This window comes from Chiloscyllium plagiosum, unplaced genomic scaffold, assembly GCF_037043375.1.
Source record: "Chiloscyllium plagiosum isolate Xiang-an unplaced genomic scaffold, Cpla_swu_hap1 HiC_scaffold_31, whole genome shotgun sequence".
In the NCBI taxonomy this organism is placed as follows: Eukaryota; Metazoa; Chordata; class Chondrichthyes; order Orectolobiformes; family Hemiscylliidae; genus Chiloscyllium; species Chiloscyllium plagiosum.
The window spans coordinates 41,898,342-41,911,899 of NW_028270169.1; the positions used below are offsets into that span (position 1 = coordinate 41,898,342).

The 13,558-nt window shown below is 41.3% G+C and overlaps 1 protein-coding gene across 8 annotated transcripts in view; it reads left to right on the forward strand.

Annotated features, from left to right (window-relative positions):
• The window catches only part of LOC122564112 (septin-5-like), a 124,636-nt gene that overhangs the window by 82,624 nt on the left and 28,454 nt on the right, over nucleotides 1-13,558 (forward strand). For all 8 annotated transcript variants that reach the window (XM_087977480.1, XM_043718685.2, XM_043718690.2 and 5 more), the window contains 4 exons: nucleotides 1,822-1,908; nucleotides 8,751-8,874; nucleotides 9,672-9,806; nucleotides 11,243-11,360. In XM_087977480.1, the coding sequence (XP_087833606.1) occupies nucleotides 1,822-1,908; nucleotides 8,751-8,874; nucleotides 9,672-9,806; nucleotides 11,243-11,360 (464 nt within the window). The remainder of the gene's footprint in view (nucleotides 1-1,821; nucleotides 1,909-8,750; nucleotides 8,875-9,671; nucleotides 9,807-11,242; nucleotides 11,361-13,558) is intronic.

Below are 13,558 nucleotides of genomic sequence, written 5' to 3' on the forward strand. Positions count from 1 at the left end.
TACAGGTGGGAGTCATTATACGTGGCACAAAGGGAGAAAGCTGTGCTTGTTGGAGGTCAATCATCTCAGCACCAGGACAGCACTGCAGGAATTCTTCAGGGTGGTATTCTAGTCCCAACCATCTTCAGCTTCTTCACCAATGACCTTCCCCCTCATTAGGTCAGAAATGGGGATGTTTGCTGACGATTGCACAATATTCAGTACTATTTTGGAACTATTCAGATACTGAAGCACTGATTCTATGCAGCAACACCTGGGTAAATATCCAGGCTTTAGCTGATAATTAGCAAGTAACATTCGCACCACATGAGTGCCAGGCAATGACCATTTCAAACAAATAACAATGTGGCCATTACCACCAGACATTTAATGGCATTGCCACTGCTGAAAATCTGACTCGTAATCTCCGGGATGTTGACAATGACCAGATACTGAACTGAACTGATCATATAAATGCTGTGGCTATGTGAGCAAGTTACAGGCTGGGAGTTCTGCAGCAAGTCACTCACCTCCTGACTCCCAAATGCTTTACCACCATATACATGGCACAATACTTCCCATTTAGTTAAATGAGGGTAGCTCCAACACCACTCTCAAGCTTGGCATCATCCTGGAGAACTGAAAATGTGTTGCTGGAACAGCGCAGCAGGTCAGGCAGCATCCAGGGAACAGGAGAATCGACGTTTCAGGCATAAGCCCTTCTTCAGGCATTCCTGAAGAAGGGCTTATGCCCGAAACACCGATTCTCCTGTTCCCTGGATGCTGCCTGACCTGCTCCGCTGTTCCAGCAACACATTTTCAGCTCTGATCTCCAGCATCTGCAGACCTCACTTTCTCCTCATCATCCTGGAGAAAGCAGGATTGGCATCCAATACATTACCATGCATTCCCTCTAGCATCAGTGCATAGTGTTAGCAGTATATACTATTTACAAGATGCATTGCAGTAGTTTAACAAAGCTCTTCTGATAGCACCTTCCACCTGGAAAGACAAGGCCAGCAAATGCATGTGAACACCATCCCCTGCAGGTTCCCCTTCAAACCACACACAATCCTGACTTGGAAATATATCCGCATTCTGTCACTGTTGCTAGATCAAAGTCCCAGCACTCCTTTCCCAACAGCATTGTGGGTGCACCTACATCAAAAGGACAGCAGAATTTCATGAAGACAGCTCACAACGACTTTTTTTTTCTGGAGGGTTTTTAAACATGAACAATAAATGCTGACTTAACAAGTGATGTCCATGATTGAATAACAAACATCATGGTCATTGTAGACTTGCTAATTTGGTAATGACTGTTGTTTCGGTACATGTAAGTGGGTAGTGTACAGTAACAGGGTGATCAGAAGCTAGCCCAATACTATCAACTACTAGCCAATACTCTCTTACAGACAGAGAGCCTCAGTGCAACCTGAGAAGCTTGCTGCACATCAGCAATGTCTCTATTGTCTCTATAGCACAACTACAAGTTTATTCTAACAATGGGCAAGCTGAGTAGTTTGTCCCAGACATAGATGTTGGTAAAACATTTTCTAATGCTCATAGATGTTTCCAACCAAAGGGAGTCATTAGAAAATAGTCACATGTCCCGGTTATCAAGCCAGTTTACAGGTGAAACTCTGTTTGAGTCAAGTTAAATCTGTTTGAAATTCGTTCAGTAATGTATCAGAGATATTGTACCCTAGTCATAAATCAAGCAGACTAGATCGCTATAATATCATGACCTCTGTGCCTGACCCCAAAGAAAGTGGATCTCTATGAACGTTCCCAAATGTTCAATGGCTCTAATCTGATCTGTCTTTTGTTGCTTCCTTTCAGGGGAATCTGGCCTTGGGAAATCAACCTTGGTTAACAGCCTTTTTCTCACAGACCTGTACAAAGACAGGAAGTTCCTCAATACAGAAGGTCAGATTCTGAGTATTTTGTTTGCTAAGTAGTCTGATTGAACTTCAGTGGAAATAGGACAGTCAGCATTTGATGAGATCAGCAGCATTGGAAAATATCTTTGCAATGTCAGAAACAAAATATACTGTAAATATTTCTTCTCTTTCAGTCAAACTCTTAAGGCAACATTTTTGGAAACAGTCTGGTTGTGCCAAAATACTGTGAATTACCTTTTTCTCCTGCCCTACAGACTGCCTAGCAGCCTGATCAAGCTGTAAGAGGATGTCACTGATACCCAGTACATCAGTGAATGTTATTCTAATATTGCAGTGATGTGACAGTAATAATCACAGTGGTGTCACGTAACATTTTTGCCCAGTTGGCCCTCCTGGCAACAAGTAGACTGGAATCATTAAAGCTTCACTATATGTAGTTTGCCTCAACATTCTAACACAGGAGCTAATAAAGCGCACATTGGTCAATTTGATGCCAATGAAGGAAAGAAGTCTGAGGAAATCAGACTTTGAGCCGTCAGCATCAAAATTCCTCATGTGGGATATCAATGCAACATGAAGATGTGTCCATCCCAGTTAGCAACATGAGTCAGTCAGTCTGGGGGGAGGGTGGGTGGGGAGTACTTGAATGCAGTCTGGGGAGGAGGGGTAGACACCAGTCAATCCGGGGTAACAAAGGCTTTGTTCATGGTATCAGCCCTGCTGCGGGCAACTGTTTTTTTTCTCTTTAAATTCATTCATGGCATGAAGGCATCACTGGCTAGGCCTTCATTTATTGATCATCTCTACTTCCCCAGAGGGTAGTTTGGAAGTTAAGCACATTGCTGTGGTTCTGGAGTCACATATAGGCCAGACCAAGTAAGGATGGCAGTTTGCTTCCCTAAAGGATGTTCGTGAACCAGATGGGTTTTACAGCAATCAATTAATGGATTCATGGTCATCATTAGACTCCTCTTAATTCTAGATTTTTATTGAATTCAAATTCTGCCATCTGCTGTGGTGAGATTCGAAACCGGGTCCCTGGGACATTACCTAGGTCTCTGGATTAATAGTATAGTGATAATACCAGAAGGCCGCCATCTCTCCCCGAGACCAGTCCCCAGTCTCCTGTCTGGAGGTATTATGCAGTGTAGGAGATAGTCAGAGTTGAATATGTTAGAGTTTTGATAGCTGAGGATCAAGAACATACACATTGGGCTGAGGCTGAGGGGTGAATGTCCGGGAGGCAGTGGGACTTATAAAGTAAAATTCCACAATGTTGTCTTCAAACTGTACATTTGTTGATTTTGAAAAGCTGTATCAAATGTGGGTGGAGATTTCATTGGAGAATTTGAAGATTGCTTCTTGCTTGAAGTGATCTCTGTCACTGTGCTTCTGAATTAGTGGTGCTGGAAGAGCACAGCAGTTCAGGCAGCATCTCCTCGGATGCTGCCTGAACTGCTGTGCTCTTCCAGCACCACTAATCCGGAATCTGGTTTCCAGCATCTGCAGTCATTGTTTTTACCCCTCTCACTGTGCTACTGAAGACTTCCCTGGGAAGATAAGGGAGTAAAATATTCTACTTGAAAATGTCCCTTTCAAATCACCGCTGTGTCTAACATCAGACTTGAATAGCTGAGTTAGTTGTTGACTGAGCTATGTTGCAGTCTGAGTTAATTCAGTTGTAAATTCATCAAGTGGCTCCACAGGGGAATACTGTTCGTGGGGCTATCTCGCTACTTGTGCTTCCTCACAAATCTTGCTGATTCTTCGAAACTGAACTCTTTCAGTGCTGATAGCAGTGGAAAACATTTCTGCCCCACCCAGAATGGATAGTTCTCATCTTATTCACAAAGTAAAACAGATTTCTAATGCCAACATAAGTAATATTAATAGATTTAGTTTTGTTTTGTTCCCATAATGAGTTAAAGGGCATCTATGAAATCCTCTACTAGTTGTCTTTGGCTGGTAGTTCCTTAATTGGCTGTTTGTTGACTAGTTAATTCTTGACTCTAAATAATTTAACTCCTTCCATTTGAAGAAGATTCAGTGCTAAACATGAATTCCTACTTGAGTGAGAATTCTTGATTGTGAAGTACATTTGGTGTTTGACTGTTTGGCATCTCCCATATTAAACAGTTGCTTGTAAGTTGTCTTTTAACCTTAAGTGCTGTACCTCCTGGATAATGCAGGTAGGGGTATGGGTGGGTTGCGCTTCGGCGGGTCGGTGTGGACTTGTTGGGCCGAAGAGCCTGTTTCCACACTATAATGTAATCTAATCTCAAAAAAAAAACATTGTCAGCTGTAGACATTGTCAGATAGTGAGCCTTAGAAAACAATGTAGTGACACCTGTTCCAGTGTATCAGCCATGATTAAATGGCAGAGTGGACTCAATAGGCTGAATGGCCTTGCTTTCACTCCTATGTCTTATGGTATAACTTGAAAGTACTTAAATAATCATTGACATAAATATCAACATCCAAAAGTGCAAGTATTACCCTAGAAACGTTTTAAGTTGTTCTTCTATTGTAAGCTATTTTATTTCATTAACCTTGTGGGTAGTTTTTTGATTCTTGGTTTCTTGAAACTTGATTCCACTTTTGCACATTTTATGAAAATAATCTATTGTGTGACAAATTAAGTACTCACTTTTAATAATTGTGCTCAATTTTAACAAGAAGTTTGTGTCTTGTGCTTGCTGGACCCATAATGCTGTATTTTTTTTCGCATTTTTTTTTCATTTATAGCTTTGTATATAAGAATTCAATACCTTCCATGGACTTATGACAAGATGAGCCTTCTCATTATTGGGTTGATTTGTATTGCTTCTGGATTTCAACTTCAATCACCATCTGAATTACTGTCTCTGGAATTAGGATTAGAATTAGATTTTATTGTCACGTGAACAGAGGAACGTAATTTAGCATTCGATTATCCAAATATCAGATTATCTGGCAAGATCGCAATGTTATCCGGCATTCGGTTATCTGGAATTCAGTTAACCCAACAAAATACTGCCTGTCCGTGCCCTTCGGATAATCAAGGTTCCTCTGTACTCAAGTACGATAATACAGGAGTACAGTGAGAAGTGTAAAATAACGCCATTCCTTTTGCCATCTTAGGTAGAAAATCTTAGATACATGGTAGAAAAATAAAAAAAGTAAAATGTAAAAGTTCATCATTAAACTGCTTAGGTGCTTAGCCATGCTTATCTCTCAGTCCTGCAAGAGTTCAATTTCCACCCCCCCCCCCCCCCCCCCCCCCCCCCCCCCCCCCCACCTGCATTGGGCTCACTTTTCTGCTCTTCCCCCGTGCTGGGTCTGATGTCTACCCCATCTTCCTGCTCCAATTCTGATTTTGCGGTTCTCTAGCCAGCAGTAAAGACTTCTTCTGGGAAGATAAGGGAGTAAAATATTCTTCTCATGTCCTGGCTTTCTATTCCTTCTTTGATTTTGCCCAGCACCTCTGGATCCATTCTCTCAGCTTCTTTGAACTCTAATAAATCTGACAAAGATTCCCCAACAATCCAAATAACAATTTTATCTCATGAATTCTGACACTAACTCATAATTGTCATAATCTACAGAGATCATCAATGAAATTATATTTGGATTCCTCTGGATATTGAATTCTTCCAGTAAATCTTGTCCTTTCAAAGCCTATATTTTCTGGCATAACAATATTCCTAAAGACTTTCAGTCCTACTTCAAAAATATCTGTTGCCTTTGTTTTCACTCCTTTGTATCATTGTCTAATCTCTCAATTTTTATACAAGTGTATTTACTTGTTCAGCTTTTGATTAGCATTTAGTTTGGAATGATTCTGCATCTTAACAGTTTCCTTCAAGATATCCAGTGCAGTGTTTATTTGGCTCATCTCTGAAATCAAATCATACTGGCAGTGTTATTTCTGATGCCGTGTCTTCTGAATGTGATTATTTATTTAACTTGTTTTGAAGCTTTCTCTATGCTGTTATTAACAGCGATACTGCTTTCTGATGCAGTTCTAAAGGGTTTTCCGATGTTTTGTGACCAAAATAGAGGACTCCCACCTTTTCATGGCTAAAGTGTAATATTGCTGAAAATGTGTTGCTGGAAAAGCGCAGCAGGTCAGGCAGCATCCAAGGAACAGGAGAATCGACGTTTCGGGCATAAGCCCTTCTTCAGGAAAGGGCTGATCTCCAGCATCTGCAGTCCTCACTTTCTCCTTAAAGTGTAATATTCCCAACTCTTCACAGCTAAAATAGATGAATCCCACTTTTTTTTTTGTGATATGTTCACTAGTAGAGGAAAACTACTTATCTAACTAGAAGAGATTCAAGTATTGAACAAAAGGTCCTTTACTACCTGTCAGCCACTAACTGCATTGACATGATTGAGATTACGAGAGATTTTAAGGAGGACTTGAATTTTAGATGTAAATCCCCCAGGTTCCCATGCTGTTCCTTCCACAAATCCATAATAAACCAAAATAGGTGGTGCTTATGGCACTCCACAGTATTAACCCTTTGATATTAACATATTCCAGTTCTCACCAAGTTCTGTCCCTGAATCTACTACAGAAATTAAGGTACCCATGGAGGGTCAGAGGGGTGGTTTTTCTGGGCTGGTGGAGTAGGCAAGTGCATTATTTGAGGTTTCAGATGTGTAATCCTCAATGGAGGTGCTGGACTTAGATTGTGGACTCTTACACTTTGAGTGCTAGTACTAGTGGAGGAGAAGTGAAAGAATTAGTTGGTGACAAATCCTTGTCTCGAGGAATGTGCAGGACTGCCTGTACATCTGAGATGAACTGAGTGCAATATTCCCCACTAAGTTCTGTCTTGGCCAATTGCTCCATTGGTACGGGACCTCTCCCAGTCCTTACCCAGCTGTGAGGTATCCATTCTCCCAGCTTCACTGTCTGTTCCTTGGATTTGGTGATGAGGTAGAAATCCAGCACCTCTCCTCCTGCCTTCTTAGGTATTTTCACCAAGAATGAGACAGAGGGAAAAAAAAAACAATGGAGTCCGATAGAATGGTTTGTTAAGCCGTTAGTGAGAATGTGAGATGGTGTGCCTCCCTCTGTAAAAGAATGGGAAGCACGGTACCCAGGAAATGTCAGAAGATTTGCAGCATAGAAGCCAGTTTTCCTTCACCAAATTGCCCTTTATTTCAGACATGAAGAGTCCTTGAATATAGTACTGCCTCATTGAGTCAGATTCCAGAGTGTCAGTATCTATCACAGCTGAAAATGTGTTGCTGGGAAAGCGCAGCAGGTCAGGCAGCATCCAAGGAGCAGGAGAATCGATGTTTCGGGCATGAGCCCTTCTTCAGGAATCCTCCTGTCAATATCTATCAGCCAGGGTTCCCTGTTCAGCCCAGATTAATGACCCCAAAGAGGGAGCTCATTCTGAGGTCTAGCTGCCTGACCTTATTACAGTCACGTCAAGGGTGGTGTGAGCACTCGTGATGCTGAAGCTTTTCACCTCTGTGGCATGCCGGTAAAGTTAGACTGAGTGTTACCACTAAAAGTGAGTTTGCGATGAGAAGATTATGCCACCTAACTTAATGGAACAGAGAAAATTGGGCATCCTCTTTCCGCACTGTGTCCTCTGGGTATGTCAATGAGGGGCCACAGGTGCTGCACAGTTCTGCGATCTCAGTCCAGGCCATCTCGGTTTGGTGGGAAGTCTTGGTGCCATCACTATAGAAGAGCATCTCCCTTCTTTCTGGACGGCCGGCAGTAGACCCTTTAACAAAGACTCAGTAAACTTAGTGCAAAACATATACAAGTTATCCCCTATCTCCGAAGAGGTGGGGACAATCATCACCAACTCCTTTGATGCTCCTGGCATAAGAATGAAGGAGTTCAGATGTGGCTTTTGAGAATGACATGTGAATTTTCAATGATGCAAGGTTTTGACAAAGGTGAGAACCTGCTGCCTGGCTGCTCCATGTAATTTGTTTAGCTTATGCTGCTACTCTTTGCACAGACAATGACCTGTAAAGTGTGTAATCAGGCAAGAAAATTATGACAGGCTGTGGTGGAAGTGATGCCCTTACTGAACCTGACACCGTAATCAAACTCCAAACTGGACAACTCCAGCCCATATCTCAATTGAAATTTGGAAGCGGCAACTCGTCCAACTCTTCGCTTCATTTCCCATAGGTGTCCATCTTGTGGCCTCAAACTAAGATTTCTAGAATCATGTTGAATTGGTGTCAGTTGTGTGTACCAACCCATTCTATTAAAAAATTTAACTGAGAATTCCCAAACTTCCATAGTCTGGTGGTGGGTTTGAGGTCTGTTGGTGCTCACAGTTAATAGAACATAGAATCCCTACAGTATGGAAACAGGTTATTCAGCCCATCAAGTTCACACTGACTCTCAGAACATCCCACCTAAACATTTTCCCAAGGCTAATCCACCTAGCCTGCGCATCCTGGGCACTAAGGACAATTTAGTATGACCAGTCCACCTAACCTGCACATCTTTGGACTGTGGGAGGAAACCAGAGTACCCAGAGAAAGCCCACGCAGACTTGGGAAAAATTGCAGATTCCACATACACAGTCGCCCGAGGCTGGAATCGAACCTAGGTCCCTGGCGCTGTGAGGCAGCAGTGCTAACCACTGAGCAATCATAGAGAGAAGAAACTTCACTCTCCTAAGTCTGGGTTTTATTTAGATCCTTGTTTCAGTGTTACACTTCAATACATCCAGTCTAGACTTAAATGACTATCCTTAAGTCATTTAAGATAGCGGTCAAAAGAATGAGATTTCATTTGGGAAATAAGGAAATTGTAATCCATACTTTAAAGGTTGTCCTCACCCTTGAACTTTATACAGTTTAATGGCGGCACTAACCCAACTTCCATTATCTCTCCAGAGAGGATCACCCAGACTGTTGATATCACCAAACATTCGGTGGAAATTGAAGAGAAGGGAGTTCGGCTTCGGCTAACAATTATCGACACACCAGGATTTGGCGATGCTATTAATAACCAAGAATGGTATGTGGAGCTAACGGCTTAGTTCAATAGAATAACATCAGGTGACATGAAGCAAAAAACACAGGGTAAAGCGACAGCTTAGAAGAAGGTAGCATGGAGAGTTGGCTCTGTTTCAGCAATTAGAACATAACGCATGAAATTAAAAACTGTTCATCAACCTGAGTGATGAATAGCTTTCAAGATGTAAGAAAACATTGAGAAGTGACTTCTTGATCCTGTAACATTGCCACAGTGGTGTTACCATGGTATTAAACCACGTTCCTTCACTACAAGGCAGATTGTTTCTACTCTCATTACCCTTACTATATTGTATATCTGTCACTTGCCTTAATCTGTTATGGTATAATGTTGTACATGTTCCCTTTACTGTCACAACCCTTCAGATATTGTAGACTCCTGTCTTACCTCTATGCAAAGTTTTGTCAATAGTAAATCTTTTTGTTGTGTCATTAATTTGATCTCTCACTTTTAATACAGTGCTATTGAAGTCAGCTTTCCCAAGCTTTTCACGTTTCTGTGTCAGTGTGACCTGGAGCTATTGACTTTCACCATCCCCAATGTCACCATGCTATTAGCATCCCTCTCCTGATACCATAGAATCAATGATCATTCCCCTTCTCTGATGGAATAGGGACACCCCAGGCCATTTCAAACACATGCTGCTATTAACATAACTCTACATGATGAGAGACAAGTGATAGTAGTACCTGTTTTCCTTCCCCTCTCCCTTCTTACTGAATTGTATCTCTGTTTGCCAATGTAACTTGTTGTGAATTTTGTTTTCATTTCTTCCTTAGTTGGAAGCCAATTGCTGATTACATAGACCAGCAGTTTGAGCAGTATTTCCGTGATGAGAGTGGTCTGAACAGGAAAAATATTGTGGACAACCGAATTCACTGCTGCCTTTACTTCATCTCTCCATTTGGCCATGGGTGAGCAGCCAAAACCATTCTGCAGACCTGATCTGACAGTCTTACTTCTCCAGTCCATTTACTCCTGACACTCTGAAAAATGCTTCCCCATTCAAACTGACTTGGGAATCTGCATGCAATTTGGAGTTGAGTTCCACTCTAGTATCTGTGACCCTAGTCAAGTAGCTAGTCGCTGTCTCTGAGCGGTTTTGTGACTGAATTACTGAAGTTCTACTGGTCACATGGGAGTTTCACCTTAGCATGAATAAAACAAAGATTGGAAGATATGAAGTACGAAAACACGAACACATATTGTTATGATAGTTGGATAGGAATAAGAACAATTGATGCAAATGAATGCTATTGTAAACTTGTTGAGAGTATGGATCAAAAAAAGGCCACTTTCTCAATGAACATACCTAGCCCACTGGCTATACATTTCAGGGATGCTAACATTTCTGTCCGAGGCCTGCTGCAGTGCTCCAATCTAGCCCAATGCAAGCTGGAGGAACAGCACCTAATTTTCCACTTCTACACTTTACAATCTTCAGGACTCAACACTGAGTTCAACAACTTCAGTCCATGAGCTCTGTCCACTATTTTGATTAGATCCCCTTACCCCATTAATGTCATGACTGCATAGATTTACTGTCAGCAGAGTTGACCAATGTTCTACTATTCATGCTGACAATTAATACTTATTCTGAATCTAAATCTCTTCCCTACTGCCACTTGTCTCTGCTCTGGTTACCCTCAGCATCTGTTCTACTTGCTTCTCCTCCCTGTTCATCAACCCAGTGAAAAACATAATTTCCAGACCCCTTCAGTTTTGAAAAAGCATTAATATAAACAGATTTGAAACATTAAATCTGTTTCTCTTTCCACAGATGCTGCCAGACCTGCCAAAACACTTCTTTTTTTGTTTTTATTTCAGATTCCCAACAGCTTCAGTATTTTATGTTTATATTGGGAATTGCAGTGTGCTTTCCACAACTAGTTGATGGAATCTCGTGTAATGTGCCAATGTCATGCCAACATGTGTGACTGGAGATTTTATTTTATTCAGTCTTGGGATGTGGGCATCACTGGCTAGGACAGCGTTTATTGCCCATCCCAGACAACAGTTAAGAGTCAACCACATTGCTGTGGGTCTGGAGTCACATGTGAGCCAGGCCAGGTAAGGATGGCAGTTTTCCTCCCTAAAGGGCTTTTCCAACAATTGACCCCAGAACATTACCTAGGTCTCGCGATTAACAATCTATTGATAATTCCACTAGGCCATCGTCTCCTATAAATATATGGCATTTAATCCTCCACGAGAGAAACCCCTCACAAGAAGTTTGAACACTATAAATAATGTTGTGATAGCTTTGAATTCTAATGTAAAACAACTCTGACAAATTGACAGCAGCAAGAACAGGGACTTTCTTGTGATTAAATTCTATTTGGTCTTGAAGGTTACGGCCATTGGATGTGGAATTTATGAAAGCTGTGCATAACAAGGTGAACATTGTACCACTCCTTGCTAAAGCAGACACACTGACTCCTGCGGAGGTTTCCAAAATGAAACCAAAGGTAAATGGATTGTTAATGTCAGCCACAACCAACGCAATGAGATGAAGCAAAATTGACATTCATGTTGGTCTCGGTTCTGAGGGCCACTCATTCCACTGTTTAGCAGCACAAATGGGTTAAGCTTAGAATTCGGTGTCATCAATTAGTGAATAGTCCTGAGGTAAGATGTACTCTGATCACTAAACAGCAATGTCATAGATCCAATTTTCATCTTAGCTCATTTGATGGATCTATCACTTGTGAATCAGAAGATACTGGGTGGAACTGGGTTTGTCTTAGTTTTCATTGATCACATGATAGTTGAAATTCCAAAGAGTGGCACAGGAGCATTATTGAGGCAAAGTTGATACCAATCCACAAGATGATTTTGGCGCAGATGGCCAAAAGCCTGGTCAGGTTTGAATGAGCATCCTACAAAAGGAAAGAGAGGTAAGGAGTCAGAGGTTATGAGAGTTTTCGAGCTTAGAACTCTTTTGCTAAATGTGGTGCTCGTTTTCTCTAGTTACAAACTGAGCAAAAAAGACACAATTCCTAATACATATTTAATGACTGTTTTAAAAACACATTAAACAGACCAACAAATTAAGCTGCTATGATTACATGACTTTAGCAATAACCTTCTAGAAACCTCCACAAAGTCGATATTAGCCAGACAATAAGGGCCAAGGTATCTTACGATGGGTCTGAAATGATTGCAATTGCATAATAACCTGACATTGGAATGTCTGTCTCTAATTTTTTTTCTTAAAAAAATTACGCAATAGAATTGCAATTTAAGTTGTGCTGATTATATTCTACTTGACCTCTGGAATGGGCCATATATAGTTGGCTATTCGTAATTGTTAGAGACCAGGCCAGACCCCCCCCCCCCCCCCCCCCCCCCCACCAAAACATTTCAAAAAGGTAGTCTGCACCCTAACTTTTCTAGTTGTTTTGAGTAAGTGTATAGCGGATATTTCTGGAGTGATACAGCTGGTCAAAACCTGTCTGTTTAAACAAAACAGAATTTATTTCAGAGTGCCAAATAAAACACAAACAAAAGAGAACATAATACAAAATAACAATCTCTCCGAAAACCCAACAGATTATCCCAACTTAATGATGCTGTTCCAAATTCCAGCAACAATCTCCATAAACACTCCACTTCTTGGCAAAAAAGGCAAAATCAAACACACAATCTTGCAGGAGAGACAGAGAGATGGCAGACAGATTCAGCATGGAACACCATCCATGGAGCTGCTTCTTTGACCAGCAGCCTCAAAAACCGACCGCTTCTTAAAACCAAACCCTGAACTGGAAGAACTGGCCATTCCTCTTTCATTGTACAAGAGTCTCTTTTAAAACTTGAAAGTTTTTTGCCTGAGGCAGTATCTGTCAGGTATAATCAAATTGGCCCTAAAAGCCATCCAAACTAGACAACTGGAACCTCTAAGTTTATGATTACTCTGGTGGTGAAAAGAAACCCAAGGACAACATAACCTTGTTTAAGGAACAGCATTATCACACAATGTAAGCCTTTGTCTTGATGGTAACTGCCTTTATCCCTCCAGGCATCTAGGTCACATGTCTCCCGTTGTAGTGAAGCCAACTGCCTTTTAATCAGAGAATTTTGAAATAGCCATTAGTGAAGGTGTCAGTGCCATACCATTGATGTGCCAACAGCAATCACCACCCCTAACCCTGGCTACACTGGAGTAGCTTCTGGCCTGGAAAAAGCACCAAACAATCTTGGCTTTATGCTTTCTGCAAGTAAAATATTCTGTCAGTAAAATGGTAAAGCAGATGTTACATTTCAGCAAAATGCCCCCAGAAGACCTTTGAAGATTTTTAAACTGAACAATTTGCTCAATTTAACTTCTCAGTTTCTGGCTAGTCAATCAGCCAATCCCCACAAAGGAGTTCCTGACTATTAACTCCCATTACAGATTATTGGATCATATCTTAGGGGGCAATTAAATGTTTGATCTCTGGTATTTTTTTTTCACTTGTTACTAACCGAATAATCTCCACCTTTTTTTATTTTATCTCTCCCTGCATGTCTGAGTATGCTTGTCTGAGTTGTGAAGCATTCCTCCTCACATCCAACAGTGGGCAAAATAACTGGTTTAACTTGACCACTGTGTTGTTATGGTCCTTGCTCAGTTGGTGGACCCTGACTTTGTAAGGTTAAAACTGACTATCTGTTCACAACAGAAATT